The 18,312-nt window shown below is 40.2% G+C and overlaps 1 protein-coding gene across 3 annotated transcripts; it reads right to left on the reverse strand.

The window, feature by feature from the left end:
• Nucleotides 1-10,774: 10,774 nt before the first annotated feature.
• Nucleotides 10,775-18,118, reverse strand: gja10b (gap junction protein alpha 10 b). Of its 3 annotated transcripts, none has more exons than XR_008603408.1 (4): nucleotides 17,592-18,118; nucleotides 16,079-17,506; nucleotides 11,957-15,253; nucleotides 10,775-11,184 (listed from the first exon to the last, which is right to left on the reverse strand). XR_008603408.1 is itself a non-coding variant. In XM_023266442.3 (3 exons), the coding sequence occupies exons 2-3, from the start codon at nucleotides 17,483-17,485 to the stop codon at nucleotides 15,215-15,217; spliced, it is 1,446 nt and encodes a 481-aa protein (XP_023122210.1). In that variant the 5' UTR covers nucleotides 17,486-17,506; nucleotides 17,592-18,118; the 3' UTR covers nucleotides 10,775-15,214. The 3 variants fall into 3 exon arrangements, 1 of the variants encoding a protein (XP_023122210.1); XR_008603409.1 differs by having other exon boundaries at nucleotides 10,775-11,196; XM_023266442.3 differs by having other exon boundaries at nucleotides 10,775-15,253.
• Nucleotides 18,119-18,312: the final 194 nt, after the last annotated feature.

Genomic DNA, 18,312 nt, shown 5'->3' on the forward strand with positions numbered 1-18,312 from the left:
TGTCTCATGCATTGTGGATGTTTTTGCAACAACACCTTATAAAACTGATGTGGTGAAGATAAAGTACTCCATTCAGCAGACCAACACGACAAATGTTTTTGCACATAAATAACTGCATTTTAAAGCTGCCAGAATTATTTCACTTTCTTTTGACTGACTCTTGAGGGAAAGATCTGGCTGCTCAATTGCTAAATGCTTCATTATGTTGACCCGCTAGTCTGTTTCTGTCTGAGCTTTTTCATTTAAAGACAGTTGTCCTTGACAAAAACAAAAAGTTGCAGACAATAAAACCAAAATAGTGAGCCAAAAGACACAAATGTCCTCATACAGGAGAGAGCTGCAGGAAAATGATGTGTTTGTGTATGGTCCCTTTGACATTACATACACTATATTGCCAAAAGTATTCGCTCACCCATCCAAATAATCAGAATCAGGTGTTCCAATCACTTCCATGGCCACAGGTGTATAAAATCAAGCACCTAGGCATGCAGACTGCTTTTACAAACATTTGTGAAAGAACGGGTCGCTCTCAGGAGCTCAGTGAATTCCAGCATGGGACTGTGATAGGATGCCACCTGTGCAACAAATCCAGTCGTGACATTTCCTCACTCCTAAATATTCCACAGTCAACTGTCGGCTGTATTATAAGAAAGTGGAAGTGTGTGGGAACGACAGCAACTCAGCCACCAAGTGGTAGGCCACGTAAACTGACGGAGCGGGGTCAGCGGATGCTGAGGTGCATAGTGCCAAGAGGTCGCCAACTTTCTGCAGAGTCAATCGCTACAGACCTTCAAACCTCATGTGGCCTTCAGATTAGCTCAAGAACAGTGCTTCAGCAGAGAGCTTCATGGAATGGGTTTCCATGGCCGAGCAGCTGCATCCAAGCCATACATCACCAAGTGCAATGCAAAGCGTGGGATGCAGTGGTGTAAAGCAGCCACCACTGGACTCTAGAGCAGTGGAGACACTTTCTCTGGAGTGACGAATGGCGCTTCTCCATCTGGCAATCTGATGGACGAGTCTGGGTTTGGCGGTTGCCAGGAGAACGATACTTGTCAGACTGCATTGTGCCAAGTGTAAAGTTTGGTGGAGGGGGGATTATGGTGTGGGGTTGTTTTTCAGGAGCTGGGCTTGGCCCCTTAGTTCCAGTGAAAGGAACTCTGAATGCTTCAGCATACCAAGACATTTTGGACAATTCCATGCTCCCAACTTTGTGGGAACAGTTTGGAGCTGGTCCTTCCTCTTCCAACATGACTGTGCACCAGTGCACAAAGCAAGGTCCATAAAGACATGGATGACAGAGTCTGGTGTGGATGAACTTGACTGGCCTGCACAGAGTCCTGACCTCAACCTGATAGAACACCTTTGGGATGAATTAGAGAGGAGACTGAGAGCCAGACCTTCTTGTCCAACATCAGTGTGTGACCTCACAAATGCACTTCTGGAAGAATGGTCAAAAATTCCCATAAACACACTCCTAAACCTTGTGGACAGCCTTCCCAGAAGAGTTGAAGCTGTTATAGCTGCAAAGGGTGGACCGACGTCATATTGAACCCTATGAATTAGGAATGGGATGTCACTTACGTTCATATGCAAGTCAAGGAAGGTGAGCGAATACTTTTGGCAATATAGTGTATATTAATTCAATATTAAAATATTGATTAGTGCAGCTTTAAAGTGCCTCCCCGTCTGGAGGATGGAGCCCTGTTTTATAACCACCTCCCAGGTCCAACATGTATTCATTTAAAGTCATTTTAAATTGAATGTTATTTCACACCATTAATTAGAAAAAAAGTAAACGAGACACAAAACGACAAAAATGAGAAAAAAAGACAAAATACAAGTCGCACAACACAAAACAAAACAGAGACAAAAAATTAGACAAAGTTTCAAAGCGACAAAAAACTTGACAAACGACAAAAATGAGACAAAAAATTGTACAAATGACACAAACAAGACAAAAAATTACAAAAGTGAGAAACAAAACAACAAAAAAGTAGACAAACACAAGCAAGACAAAAAAATACAAAACAACAAAACCGATGCACAAATCAACGAATAAAACAAAACACAAAATTACAAAAATCAGAAGAAAAACACAAACGAGACGAAAAGGAACGACAAAACGACAAAAGCAAGAAACAAAATGACAAAAACATGAGACAAACTACAAAAATCAGACAAAAGTCAGACAAAAAACAACAAAAACAAGACAAAATATTACAAAAATAAAACAAAATGACAAAAGAGCAATGAACAATCTAGTACTTTATTTTATGATCGAAACAACTTGTCATGATCTAGAAATGATTTTAAATTTATAGTTTTACTAATTTACTATCTGTAGTTAATGTCTTCTCTGGAATTTTTACACTTTGAGGGCCGGATTGGACCCTCTGGAGGACCGTTTTTGGTCCGTGGGCTGCATGTTGGACACCCCTGCAAAAAAACAAAATAATTGAATAAATAAATTTGCTGCTGCAAGATTAAATTTCCACACAGTAAATTCTTTTTTTTAACATGCAATGTTTATTAACTGAAAAAGTGCAGTATTATCTAACTCACTGTGTTTCATTTTCAGCTGTTCCTCCGGTGCCAAGGTAAGCGCTAAAGTGCAGTTTGCAATTAGTGCCATTTATTTTTCTGTCTGCCAGCAAGATTATACAAAAACTACTGAGGTGAAATATGTGAAAACTGGTGGAAGGTTGGAGAATAATAACAGGAAGAAACCATTAAAATCTGATCCACTTTTATTCCATTTTTGAGCTAGAGCCTTGGGCTTGGTGGAGGATGAACTCATAGTGTCCAGAGTGGCTGAAAAAAGTAATGCAAGAAATCATTTACGCAAATCAGACCATCAGTGATGTGAGTGAGCCACAGGTGTGTCAGTGATGGACGCTACGCAGGTGGTTGGAAGACACAAAAACCACATTATAATGTTAGGAAATGATTATTGAGCAAGATAACAGTCATTATGCTCCATTATGCTCACATTTTCTAAAAAGGACTGAAGTTTAACAGATTGGAAATTGTATTTATCCCTATCACAATGATTAATCAATAATTTTATATATTTTCTCTGGTGGTTAATATGTGCATTACAACTAAAAAGGTTCTGAAAGCTTACTTAAGTCTTTGGGACCATGGGTGGCCTTATTTAAACTTATCCAAGGGGTTTTCTATTGTCCTAACCTCTAAACGTTAACCTAGCAACTTACGAAGTGCCAAACCCGTTAAGAGGAAAGCTGCCGTTGACAGACGTGACTGGTAATTAATTTAACCACTCAAAAGTGGCTACTCGGTTAAATTAATTACCAGAGGAAGCATCTGGAAGAAGGCAGTGGGCTGTTAGGAGAATTTCCTGACCAGCTTAAATGTTCTTTAGAATCTCACCTGGGTTAGATCCCTCTGGGCACTGCATTACATGGATACAAGTGCACCTCCAATATTTGCCTTAGAACTTGCAGAGGCCATAGTTCACATTCAAGTGAAGTGAGTCTATGAGTCACCAGTGCAGACTTTCTCACACTTATCTACCTGTGAAATCCTTCATACCTCTCATAACTGGTCAATGACTGTATCAGCAAACTGCATCAGGTGTTTTTTCTACATGCTTTTTACACAGATTATATTGATTATTGTATTAGTAGATTTTGGTGCATCATTTTTAATGTAATAGCTCTTAAGCTTGTAGTTCAAGTTGTTGTTTATTTTTCTCTCATTTTTCTAGATGACTGTTTTGTGTTAATATTGTCAATTTGAAATAGCTGTTATTTGCTTATTCTCTACTAAGAGTTCTTACCTAATTTTTAAATGCTACATGACCCTAATTAATGAAATGACTTAATAACCATTGTAAATACGGTATTGTGCAAACCCCATTTTCATTCATTTCAATTGCTAGTGCACTGAAAAAAATGATTATGTGCTGTCATTGGCATTATAAGATCATATTTACTAATTTTTACCTAATTACAGATATTCACAATTTTTATTAATAAAAATGAATACATGAGTCTTTCTAGTATGACATGCATTTAATTAAAACACATAAAACCAATGAGGTTGGGTTTCATAAAGGTTCGGACAGTAGGTGGCAGCATTCACCTACAGCGTTGTCTCTTTGTATGCAAGTAAAACCAAAGAAGAGGCTGAGCGCCAAACTTCTCACCACAAAGCATCGATGCAGGGCGTTGGTCCACCATAGTCCTCGAGTTTGGTAAGACTTTTCTTTTTCACGTCAGTCTGTTTATAGCCAGGCTTACTTTGTGTACATCGGCTCGACAAAAACTAAAGCCTCAGTCAGAGTTAATGGGTATCACAAAGGTGGTTGTCAGGTTTCTTTGCTAACTCAGACTTTCTGCTTCAGATTCTGTGAGTCACAACCGATCAATGTAGCCGCTTTTTTTTTTTTTTTTTTTTTTTTTAAACTGGCTGCTGCACATTAAAGTTGCATGGCTTGAAGTATTCCGACACGGCACCGGTGTTTGGCTCGGAAAAAAATGATAGGACTACTTTGCCAATTGAGTTCGACTACCAATGAAATGAGGGGAACGCCGGTTTTGCTCTCAACCAAACTAATAAATGACTCGGCGCACGGGAAGAGTATCAGCCAAGTAGAGGTGTTTTCCCTTTCTGTAGACTAGAGTTAGGTTGAATTTCTGTAGCCCTAACATCATGCGCTGTAAGCGTGCTGGGATTGTGTGGAAAGCTTTGCTATGGATTGTGACCAGTGGCTGGTGGTCTGTCTCAATCACAACAGGTTTGCCATAGATGTAGTCATAAAACTTGTAGCAGGCAAAAATTACAGCTAGTAATTCTTTCTGAATCTGTGCATATCTTACCTCTGTTTGAGTCAGTGTGCGTGATGCATATGCGATAGGTTTTCCTTCTTGCAGACAGGCAGCACCTAAACCATGCTGGGATGCATCACAGCTTGTTGCACATGCTTTGAGCTTTTCAAATGCATCTTGTTGATATGGTGTTCAGCTCCACACCACATCTTTGTGTAGCAGCTGACCTAGTGGTGCCGTTAGCTCACTTAAGTTAGGAATGAATTTGCCCAAGTAGTTAACCAATCCTAGGAAGCGCTGCAGGGCTGTCTTAGCCTCAGGAGGTGGCATGTCGGTTATTGCCGTGATCTTTGTTGGATCTGCTTTTAGTCCTTTGTCTGTGAACACATGTCCAGCGTAGCTTACTTCCTTTAGTCTGAATTTGCATTTTCTGGGGTTGAGCCTGAGCTTCACCAGTCTGGCTCCCTCCAAAACCTTTTCCAGATTTTTGTCATGCTCCTCAACTCCTTTCCCTTCAATGATGATGTCATCGACCACTACTGCACAGGGATATCCAGTGAATATTTGCTCCATGGCTCTTTGAAAAACTTCAGAGGCAGTGTTTATTCTAAAGGGCATTCTTAGGAACTTAAATCTGCCAAGAGGAGTTGTGACTGTTGTGAGGAGAGATGAGGCTTCATCCAATCTGATTTGCCAAAAGGAACTTTTTGCATCTAGAACCGAGAATACAGTAGCTCCTGCCATTTGAGCTGCTACTTCTTTAACGGTGCGCATAGGATGATGACGCATTAGTGCATTGTTCAAGTCTTTTGGATCTATGCAGATGCGTACGTCGTCAGTCTCTTTTTTGTGTGTGGTGACCATGTTGGAGACCCATTCTGTAGGCTCATTTACTGGTTCTATTACCCCTAGAGCTTGCATTCTCTGGAGTTCTTGCTCAACGTTTTTCTGTATTGCCACAGGGATACGACGTGGTGGATTAACAACTGGTGTTACGTTGGGGTTGACTTTCATGCGGTAGATCACAGGTAGGCGGCCTACTTCATCTTTAAAGAGGTCTGTGTACTCTTGAAATACTCTTTGTGACATCTTGATTATGCTCAGTGTCTATGTGGTATACTTCTTTGCTGAAGGTAACCAGCTTCATTTTTAGGCTGTCCTGTAGACCAAGTATTGACTGTACGTTTTCATTTACCACTTGGAATTGCACAGTGTATGACTGCTCACCTTGTGTGCACTGTAGAGTTACTGTTCCAATGGGCTTTATTACAGCTCCTCCAAATGCAATTAGCTTAACTTGCTTGTGGGGCTTGCTGAGTTTTTCTTTCTTCATTATAGTCTTGTATGTAACCTGGGACATGACGTTGCATTTGGCTGCTGTGTCCACCTTTAAAGTGAGGTTTTTGTCATTGACAGTTACTATGCAATGACCTTTTTTGTCACATTCGTCATATATTGAAATGCCTTCAACAGTGAAAGTATGTTCATTATCAGAATCTGTTTCTGCAGATATCTGATTTATTTGTTTCCTAGGTTTACCTAGTCTTGCAGATCTGCATTGATTTTTGAAGTGATTGTACTTTTTACAGTTATTGCTGGCCAAAAGCTAGGCACTGTTCACGTTTAGCTGGGTGTGTGCCTCCACAGTTCTTGCAGCTTGTTATTGGTTTCAGGTCTTCTGCCTTTATCGCATACTTTCTCTTGCTTTTGAAGTTGTTGCTGTGCTTTATCTGTACAGTGTTTACAATTGCAACAGACACATTTTTTGGTGTGGAAAGGGCTTTGCTGTGCTGCTCTGTGAGTTCACTTATCTGGCAAATACGTATGGCTTTAGCTAGCGTGAGCTCAGTCACTTTTAGCAGGGCTCGTCTGACGCTGTCGCTAATTCCACAAACTAGTCGGTCTCGGATAAGCTCGTCTTGTAATGCACCAAAGTTAGCAGGCTTGTCGCTGTGTGCGGCGGCAATAAATATGTCATGTTCCCGTTCAAACTTGCGCTAGTTCTCAGCCACGTTGCCATCGAAGATGAGGGGGTCTGGTCGTCGGAATCCATCCGCCATTTCCGCCTGCTCGATACAGCGGTGGCTCCCTTTACTGTCCTACCGGGTCCGACGAGTAGAGTCGTAGTTTCACCTGGGGATCTTCCACCATCCCACTTCTGACACCATGTAGATTCATTCACAGGAGAGTCTGAATGAATGTTTAACCTCGGGTTTATTAACCTGAACATAGAGCTCACAGGGAGTTGAAATATCATCACTACTGAATACACACCGAGATCACGTTATACACATCTTGTGAGACTTACTCTGAGTATGACAATACTCAGTAACCAAAATAGTATTAACTATGCAACTGTCTACACAGAGTAACTCAACATCTGGCAAACAGAAAAGTGAACATTGCCTCAACACTTACAGAAGAAGGAACAGATGTCAGAAAGAAAGAAGAAATAGATGGGGAAAAAAAGATTCAGCTTACCAGTTCTTGTAGCACCGTAAATGTTTTTTTAATTGAACTGAACTGTAATTTTCTGTAGTAAACTGTATTTGCTTATTTTCTATTTTCTTATTTATTTTAGTCAGATGGAGTACCTACCACTGCCTACTGAGTTTGTGAAGGCAAATATCTTCATTTCTTATTAGTTAACTAGATTGTACCCCGACCCCCACCCATAAGCAAAAAAAAAAAAAAAGTTCAGGCTTAGGAATATTTTTCACTTTAAGCCCTGAAGCTGTTAAACTTTAAATTTCATGTATTGAGCCATTATATTGAAGAAGTGCACTTTGGTCAGGGGTGGTCTGATAATGCAGGAAATCACTGTAGTTCAGTAGTTTGAGTTCTTTTGTTCAGACAAAATCAATAGACAGATCTTGAAAATTTTCACCAAAACTGTCAAGGTAATCAAGATCTGTCTATTCATTTTATGTCTGAACAAAAGAACTCAAAACTACTATATTAATCCATCCAGGGCTCCAGACTGCGACTAAATGGTCGCATTTTGCGACTAAAATTTGAGACAGTGCAAGTAAATTTTTCATCTAGTCTCGCATGTGCGACCAGTAAATTTGCCGATTTTTAAAAAATTATTATTGAATATTTTTTTGTTGCTAACAAACTTCTGTGCCACACTTCAGCCCAGTAGTTGACAGTAACATGCAAATGAGCTGGTTTGCCAACCGACATTAACTCCAAAGGAAGAAGAAAGGAGACGAACACCAAAGAAGAAGAAGGCAGGCCAATGTGTGTGAGAGACGGTGACGCTCCTAATGTTTCACAAAGCCATTATTTACGTTCAGCCGTCAGCCTTATTTTGAACGCAAATTCTATGGAAGCAAATCAGACTCATCAGATTCTGAATTTTAAAAGCTGCTGAATGTCTTACTTTGAATTTTTTTTGCATCAAAATTACGTATGTGAATTTTTAATGCCTGAATTTAGCTCATCAAAATTCTAAAAACCAGTTAAAAATTCAATGTCTTCAAAATTCGCCATCAAAAAAATTCGATGTCTTCAAAATTCGCCGTCAAAAAATTCGATGTGTTCAAAATTCACCATCAAAAAATTCAATGTTCAAAAGTCGCCGTCAAAAAATTCAATGTTCAAAATTCGCCGTCAAAAAATTCACTGTTCACATCCAGGGGACTCAGGCTTAAGCAATCGATCTTGGCCAAAATCGAACCAACGCCTAGCCAATCACGTGACGCTCCTCCGGTCATGTGACGCGGTCGGTTGACCTCACAATACCGGGGTCAACCACGGCTACCAGCATGAACGAAGGCGCTTCAGTGAGTGTATTAATTCTTTTTGTCCTGTATGTGGTTTGTTTTTGTGAGAGTCAGTAACCTGTAATGCATGCCGTTAGCCGCGCTAGCACGGCGCTAGCCACGCTAATACAGCGCTAGCCGCGCTAATACAGCGTTAGCCGCGCTAATACAGCGTTAGCCGCGCTAATACTGCGTTAGCCGCGCTAATACGGCGCTAGCACAGCGCTAGCCACGCTAATACAGGGTTAGCCGCGCTAGCCAATACAGCGCTAGTCACGCTATTACAGCGTTAGCCGTGCTAGCCACGCTATTACAGCGTTAGCCGTGCTAGCCGCGCTAATACAGTGCTAGCCGCGCTAGCACAGTAATAAGGTCACACTGACAGCATGTTCTGCAGCTGAGTAGTTGAGTAACAATTTTATAAACGCACAAATGCGCCCGAAAATGCAGTTAAATCACAGAGCAGTGTAAAGAAACTGGTCACCTAGCAACCTGAATTAGTCTAGGTAACATTTTATTATGTGTTTTCTGCTCAAGTTAATGATCTGGTTTGTTTCATTTTAAATTACTCCTGATCTTGAAAGGGTTTAAACTGTGCAGTCAAAGTAATTACAACTGTAAGCGAATAGCTTGAAATGAACTGCCCTAGACTGCCCTGTTCATAACCAACCATTCTTTCACAGAATGCTATATCAAGAGTTATTGTGCAATGATAGTGATAAATGAGGCCCATGTTTTCAACTGTTTCCTGTTTACTATGTGTATCCTCCTTTAATTTTTTCTAAAAGAAGTGTCTAATGGGGCAGTCTAGACTTTCACTCAGGTTAAGTCATTTATCCCATTGGTGGTTTGCATTTTATAACTTTGTTTTTCTCTATTCTAGGAACTATTGTTAAATCATCTTTATGTGAGAATTCGTTCTCGTTTGGAGCATATTCTCGGACGCATGCCTCTGGAACTGGACTTCTTAGAGTTAACTTGCACACAAGAACTTGTGTTTTTAAATGCTTTATCCAACCAAGTAGAAATTTGCCCAGCTATTTTAAATGCACTAACACAGCTACACCATCTCATCAGCTCAGAAAAAGAAAACAGGAATCAGTACATTGCAACTGTGCACTCAGAGAGAGGAGCAGCTGGGCGACAAAGAATGGTTGCATCCCCAGAGCACCTTTGTAACTTACTGGAACTTAATATGTCTGTCTCATGTATAGATAATGGTATCTGTGAAATATTAGCTGAGTATGTCAAATACTTTTAGATTTTTTTGAAGTGGACAGTAGACCTAGTTTCAGTATTTTTTTTTTCTCACATTGAAATTTTATGCTATATATATTATATATATAATAGCTCAAAAATAATTCAAGAGAAAAGCCTGAAATTTTTACTTATTTATCTTGCTAACATAAGCATATCAGATTGCTATTAAATACAGCGGTGGAAAAAAGTTTTTGGACACCTCATACATTTGTGAAATATTGCTTTAAGATTCCCTCTGAGGTCTTCAAATAATAAGCCAATAAAAACTTAAAATTGATTGGTTCCTTAAAAATAATAAATTTTGACTATTGGGTCATTTTGGTAGAATTTAGTTTTGTTATTCATGTAAACAATAAACAAAAAAAAGCATAATTTGTCTGTCTAATGCAGTCAAACCTTTTGAAACACAAAAGACTTTCCAACAAATATTTCACGATAATATTTGAGATTGTGTAAAATTTCAAGGGTGCCTGAAAACTTTTTTCCACCGCTGTATCTGTCAAAGCATGAAAATTTGCCATTAGAAAAATGCCACTATATTCAGAACGATGTATGTGGTCATGGTTCCATTATGCCAATGTCATGGTAATGACTGGATGCAGGGCTAATTACACAAAACAACATGTCAGGTTTGAAAGATTGGACTTTTCATAGCCACTTCATTTTTTTCATATTTCAAGTCACCCATAATCTGAGATTATTGATCTACTTGTTCAGTATTATAGATTCTTTATCATTGTTCTGAGATAGTGTCATTCAAACAATCTCAAATTTCAATGTGCAAAAAAATGCCTGTCGAAGTAGGTTGATAGTGATGGGCAATTTAAAAATATTTTTTGCTCTGAAAGTATTTGGCATACTATATATATATATATATATAGGCTGCTGTTTTGTAATATTGCAATGGATTTTCATCCCATTCACCAGTGACAAAATAAAGTCAGTACAGTCCAGTTCATTTTTAACTCCTGCTTTAATGCCGTGATTGCATATATTGTTCACCAGAAATATCTTAACTTCAGATACATTAAATGTATGGCAGAAACACGCATACTTGAGCCAGATGACCTGTCAGGTGAGTTGGAAGAACAGGTAGGGGAGGGAATCCAACAGTGCACTTAGTTTTGTCAGTCAAGTAAAACTAACTAGAGAACAACACATATCTTGTCTGACAAGTGCAAATACAGGCCAGGATGTCAGTCTTAAATGATGCGTAGTCCTTGTACTGTCCTGGGAATGTAAGGTGTCATAGCAGGTGGAGGCTGTCAGGTATCTGCCATTCACTACTTCTGAGGAGAGAGTTCGTGGTAGAGTCTCCCATCCAGTCCAGAATTTCACCAGACTGGTCAGTTCAGACGGTGTTGCTGTGGAGTGGACTAAAATGGATTAAATAAATGGCTACAACAAATTAAATTATCAAAACAATCTAGGGTACACATACAACAGGAAACAGTTGAAAAAAATGGGCCGCATTTATCACTATCATTGCACAATAACTCTTGATATAGCATTCTGTGAAAGAATCGTCGGTTATGAACAGGGCAGTCTAGTGCAGTTCATTTCAAGCTATTTGCTCACAGTTGTAACTACTTTGACTGCACAGTTTAAAACCTTTCAAGATCAGGAGTAATTCAAAATGAAACAAACCAGAACATTAACTTGAGCAGAAAACACATAATAAAATGTTACCTAGACTAATTCAGGTTGCTAGGTGACCAGTTTCTTTACACTGCTCTGTGATTTAACTGCATTTTCGGGCGCATAAATCACACTTCCACCCATTTGTGCGTTTATAAAATTGTTACTCAACTACCCAGCTGCAGAACGTGCTGTCAGTGTGACCTTATTACTGTGCTAGCGCGGCTAGCGCTGTATTAGCGCGGCTAGCACGGCTAACGCTGTAATAGCGTGGCTAGCACGGCTAACGCTGTAATAGCGTGGCTAACGCTGTAATAGCGCGGCTAGCGCTGTATTAGCGCGGCTAGCACGGCTAACGTTGTATTAGCGCGGCTAACGCTGTGCTAGCGCTGTATTAGCGCGGCTAGCGCTGTGCTAGCGCGGCTAACAGCATGCATTACAGGTTATTGACTCACAAAAACAAACCACATACAGGACAAAAAGGATTAATACACTCACTGAAGCGCCTGGAACCGTTGTCTTTCATCTTCACGTGAATTTTCGGACTTTTCGGCAGCGTCTTCGTCTTGTCAAGTAACCTTTTCTTAGATAAACGCTTCCTGTGCCGCTGGAATGGTTACAAAATAAAAGCCTGCAACATTTAAAAAAATGTCTTCAAAATAAAAGCCCGGAGGGAATGGTTATTTTAAATCTAGCAAAAAAAAGGCTTGCCAAAAGAGATGAACTGATCAACAGGGTAATTTACATGTGATTCGGTATAAATACATAACATGCACAGGAAGAACACATGCCTGTGCTCAGCACAAGGTCATTTTTTATTGAAGATTTCATCCGTCAGAAATTATACGTCAACTGAGCAGCCTTGGCGGAGTACTATGCTCTTGAGAGCTTATCTAGTTATGTTGTGTCAACTGCTGCACAATAAAATGTGATTTGAAAACATTATAGTTTCTGCATTTATTGTTCAAGTATTTATCAGTAATACAGTGAAAATGAGCGGAAATGTGACTATTTACTTTGCAAGTCGATTTCGGTATGCGCCCCTAAATTTTCTGCTTGCGCTCCTAAAATTTTAAGTTAGAGGCCACTGTGCTCCTACCACATTTTACTTGTGCAAACAAATGTGTTTCAATTGCACCAGCAAAGTTTTTTGTACCTGCTGTCCAGTCTTCATCACAGTCACATGATCACAGCTGAGGGTGGATGGAGAAACAGAACACCTCTAAAGCGAAATGTCCAACCAAGCTACAAGTTTCTCATCAGACCTAAGGCTGTATAGCATTGCTTCCCTCCCACTGTTAAGTCTTTGACTTCACACTGTGTTGTGTGTTACCTGTCAATAAATCATTTTACATGATTTAATTTCATTAGTACAAAAACTTGAAGTTGTCTTTGACTTGGTCTAATACTTTTTGGTCTTTCACAGAGCGTAGAACACATTTAATACAAAATAAACTTGTAAAAGTAAACTGCTGCATATTGTAAAATTGAGATGAAAAACCTACAAGGATGCCTTACATAACACTATGTAATCTATAATCTGCCTGTGCAACACCCTGCATTTACTTTAGATTACCAGTGTGTACTATTTACCAAATCTTTCCTCTCACCACAAAAGAACCTCCATCCTGCAGACATAAACTTCTGCAAAAATGGTGCTTAAGCTGCTAACATACCCACAGAAGTACATGCACACACACACATGTAATTTTGCAAGGCAAGACAGGAAACAATCTGACAACCGTTTTTTGTGTATATTTACCTCCACAAAGTGATCAAAAAATTATGAAAAAAGTACTTGAACTGATTTCATCAGAGTCACAAGGCACATTGATGTGTGCAGGAGATTTTAATACAGTAGTAAATGGTAAATGGGATACATCTAATAGTAAGAGAAATACGTCCCCTCTGACTAAATTGCTGAGAAGGGGTTTGGTTGAGATGGGCTTGCTTGATATTTGGAGGGAATGACACCCATCTGACAAACACTATACATACTATTCTCCTCCACATGCAGTATCCTCAAGAATAGACTATGTTTTTATGTTTCAAAATAATAGGTACAGGGTAACTGCCCTGAACGTGCTCCAATCTGCCCCAAACTTTACATGTGTGATCACACTCCTGCCCTGATGACATTCACATGCTGATATACAGCCACAGTCACAGCGCCACCTGGTGGACTGAAGGAAGTGCTCTATAACTAGCCTGTACGTGCTCCAATCGGCCTGAAATTTAGTGCCGTCTGGTGGACATGCTTGGATTCGCCGACCAGCAAGGATGCGAGGATCCGTCCAACGCTGCTTGCAGCTTTAATTCTCTATTAAGCCTGTTCAGAGCAGATGAAACCAAGATATTGACTTACATGAATGGATTTAAATATATACAGCTCTTTTAGACTTTTTAGACTTGTATTGAACTGAATGGATCAAATCCTAGTAATTTTCTTACAGTCATTTTGCTGGGTTTGTAGAAATTTGAGAAACCTTTATTGACATGCTCCTCTACCAAAGATTGCGCTTAGGAAAAATAATTTTTGCATCAATGTCCATCACGTGATGAATGTGGAAATACTGGTAACACAGTTTGGCTACTAGTACCAAATCACTACAGAGTCTTTTGCTGTTCATGGCTGCTTGATATAAAGATGGATGAAGTGACTGCTCCCAACAGGTGAGGCCAAAATATTTTTTATATTTTTTATTAATTGCCTTTGATATTTTTTATTTTCCAAATGTCCAATTTATGCATTTCATTTGAAGCATTTCTTACCATGTGGATATTTGTTAAATGTTTTTATGATGATTTTTTTTTTTTTAAGTTTTTTGATTTAATGTGATGCAAGAAGAAAAGAAAAAAGACTTGTTTGTTCAGGAACTCAATAGAATGTGGAGGGACTGTTGCTTTGTTTAATTGTGTGATTTATCAATGTTTCATACTACAAAATGAGGGATCTGGGGGGACCTTCGCAGATCTTTTCACAAAGTTAATTTGTGTTTTGAAAGCTAATTTAATTAGTACCCAAGCTGCAGCGAAAAAGGTAGCTGATATGTAGCTTGCTAGCTAGACAACTAGCAGTTACTCGTCACATTTTTTATAGAAAAACCAATACAATGTCTCCAATACCTGATCATTACAGCACAATTTCTGGTTGCAAATGGCATTGCCAGCGAAGATGGCACTGCCCATTTCCATGACATTTTACACTTTACACTACACTGTCTGCAGTTGGAGAAATAGGTAACATGTTGCCTTTATATACAGTATATGGATAAACCATAAACATTGTTTTAAATGGGTTTTTGTTGTTTTTTTTTCATGGTTGCCAATTCCACAGTCTTTGAATGCAACCTTCTGTGAAATGTTGTTGCAACAGTTGTTAGGTCTCATTTTATGAGCAGTCACATATGTTTCGGCCCAAATACAATTCTGATTAATCTTTGATTTATTGTCACCAAAACGACCCTCTAATCTAAACAGCAAGTCGGTCGCAATCAGTGTGAAAGTAGTCAGAAGCTGAAGATATCTTTTGCATAGAACATGAAGCAAATCATAAAGTATCTGACCCTGGAATGGTGTGTTAGCGTAACTGAACTGAGTCCCTTGTTCATGCATAATACATACAGTTAAAACACCATTTAAACAAAACATTGCTGTCGAGAGACAGGATGAGATTCGCTTTGCGGTCAGGAGCCCATGGCCCCTTTAGAACTCCCATGTGTCTGCTAGTGTGGTCCCAAAACGATCATTTTCAGTTCACTTTTTCATGATTGATGACAGCTCCAGAATCATGCTCTGAAAGAAAAAAAATGTGGACAACACATTACTATTCAAATCACAGACATATCTAAACCGCAGCTGAAAAAGCTTGTTTTTTTCATCTTCAGTAGTTTAAAGATCCCCCTTCAGTCATGTTTCAAGATGTATGAAAATAGTCTGCTTTGAATAACGAGTCCCTTATTTAGGTTCTTAAACAAAAAATAGAAATACTATGGTCAGAATCTCTTAAAATTGCATCATTGAAAAATCTATAATCTATGAAATGTGAACCTTTTAATCTCAAATTATTAGATCCAAAACATCCCATACATAGTCATTGTTCTCGTAAACACCTAAAACTTCAAACATCCAAGAGGAGTAAAATTGATGAAATCTTTGTGAAATCTCTGAATAGTGTGGTTTTAGGTGCAATAGAATGCAATTTTAACCACATCCAACTTTCAACTACAACTACTCCGTATCAGTCTTGTTATAGGTTAATCTATGAGGTATTTTGTGTCTCAGTGTTGTCCAGCAGAGAGCAGCATAAACCTGCCAACACTAAATACAAACACTGTCACTAGTTTTCATGATAAGGTGTGAATTAGCTTTTCTATTGAGTTGTCGATGTCAAAATGAAAAACAATCCAGAGGTCAATCACAGCCTGGGGGCATGTTTCAGTGGAACTGATGTGACTGATGGCAGCCACATGTTTAACAATGGGTCACTGGATTCACATTATTAATCTGCCTTAAGGTATTTTAAGTCTTCTATAGGCGAAGGTTTCAGTCAGTCACAGTTTGTATGAGGCCTTTATGAATGTATTCAGTTAATCTGATCACTCAGCCAAGTTTGCTCACCATGGACATCCTCCTGCCACTGGCTGGAGGTGGCGGTGTCATCACTGGACTCTCCCCGTGGTTGAGAAGCTGGGCCTCGATGTCTGCTCCGCTCTGAGAGCCTCCACTGTCGGACGAACTGCCTAGTTTGCTCTCTGACAGTCCCCGAGACATAAAGCTGCACTTCCTGGCTGGTGTAGGGTAGTGGTCGCTCTCTAGGGAGTCGCTCATGTCACTGAGCTCCTTACAGACACTCACTCTGCTCTGCTTCCTCTGTGGGTTCCTCAGGGCTGCTGGGATCTCCATGTGGCCGGCCATCAGTGTAGGTCGGGGCCCTGCGTAGCGTGGCTTGCCCGAGCTATGAGGCCCATTTGACTCATCGCTGCTGCACGAGGGCTTCCTGTTCTCCAGAGTGTGGCGCCGCTCCACGGCCCCCGGCTGTTGGTTGTCAGCTTGACTCGCCTGGTACATCTGTGCAGGCTGCTGGTTGGAGTTGTTGGAGACCTCCTGATTCTGAAGGGCCACTGGAACCAAATGCAAAGGCAGAGTCTCCCCATGAGCATCAGGCACAACAGAGCAGGTCATGTGCGTGAGCTGCATCAACCTCTGTGGTGAGGAGTTAGTGAGCACACAAACCTGCTGCACCATTGAGTTTTTCTTTGACCTGCACACACTGTCATCATCTCCATATTTGTATCCATACAAGATCAGCTTGATCCTCTTAACTCCCAGATGGAAAATCTCCAGGAGGTTGAGGAATAAAGAAACTCCAGCAATGACCAGCATGAAAACCATGAAAATATTCTTCTCTGTTGGTCGTGACACAAAACAGTCGACACTATTGGGACAAGGCAACCTTTCACATTTGTACAGAGGCGACAGTCCAATGCCGTACAGAGCACACTGACCAATAATGAAACCCACCTCCACCACAGATCTGGTCAAGATATGGAAAACATATGTGCGCAGCAAGGAGCCTCTGAGCGGAGCTTTCCTTACTCTTTTCTGTTCATCTAGTTTCCTGAGCTCTCGCTCGATTCTTTTATGGTCCTCCTGGACGGGGTCTGTCCCCTCCAGCTCAGCTTTCAGAAAGGCTTTCTTCCTATGCCGCTCCTTCTCAAGTGTTCTCAGACGGTACAGAGCGTGGCCCATGTAGACCAGTGAGGGAGAGGACACAAAGATGATCTGCAGCACCCAGTAGCGGATGAGGGAGATGGGGAAAGCCTGGTCGTAGCAGACGTTCTTGCAGCCGGGTTGCTCAGTGTTGCAAACAAACTCACTCTGTTCATCGTCCCAGACATCCTCAGCCGCAACACCAAGCACAAGCATCCGGAAAATGAAGAGGATGGTGAGCCAGATCTTCCCCACAATGGTGGAATGAATGTGGACCTCTTCTAAAATGCTCCCTAATAAGTTCCAATCCCCCATCTTCTGTCATATTATTATTGGCTGTAAGTAAGTAAAGAAAAAACTTGAGTAGTTTGTAGGGTTTCGTATATGAACAGAATGGTGCTGTAAAATTGGTTTTACTCACATGTTCCTGGTGTCTTGTGTGCTTTAGCATGAAGCCATTATAAAAGACTCATCTACGGCGACATCGGGACTCATTGGTCATCCCTCGAAGACAGACGAGACTATGGTGCAGTGTAGCTGACACTATTTGAAAGCTGCTGCAAACTAGGACTCCGGTTTGAGACCATTGATCCACCACATCACCCTATAATGCCCTGAGGTAAGGTTCATCCTGCCACTTTTAAGAGCACACTACACTGGAAATAGCATCAACTGAGATGTCAATACACGATGAATTCAGCACTGTTGCTTATATTGGACACTATATTACCAAAAGTATGTGGATGCAGCTGTCCTTATCCCCCTTTTCTTAGGAAGTGGAGCTCAATTTGAGATTTAATTTTCCATGCTGCAGCATGCAATGATGCTTTAGATGATGTTTTTCCAACTTGGTGTCAGCAATTCATGCTTGAATCTTTCCTTTTTTTTTTTTTTTTTTTTACTGTGATAGTATTTCTATGAACAAAACCAGCTGGTTTTCACAGCTGTGGTGGAAGAACTTGACTAGCCTGCACAGAATTGTGAGTCAGACCTTTGCCAATGCTTGACAAGTAACACCAAATCTGGCAGCTAAATACAAGAAACGTACTGTTGCCAGGTGTGGGTAGAATCCAAATTAAAGGACTTGGAAAAAAGATTTCTTGATCTGATGAAGGAAAAAATGTATCTCTTTGAGCAGAACT

This window comes from Amphiprion ocellaris, chromosome 12 (genome assembly GCF_022539595.1).
Source record: "Amphiprion ocellaris isolate individual 3 ecotype Okinawa chromosome 12, ASM2253959v1, whole genome shotgun sequence".
Classification (NCBI taxonomy): domain Eukaryota; kingdom Metazoa; phylum Chordata; class Actinopteri; family Pomacentridae; genus Amphiprion; species Amphiprion ocellaris.

Bases quoted from the DNA above. Each gene is read 5' to 3' on its own strand.
- gja10b (XM_023266442.3), bottom strand. From the start codon at position 17,485: ATGGGGGATTGGAACTTATTAGGGAGCATTTTAGAAGAGGTCCACATT. The intron at 15,254-16,078 runs GTGAGCAAACTT...TTTTTCTTTCAG, and splicing joins GTGGCAGGAGGATGTCCATG to AGCATGATTCTGGAGCTGTC.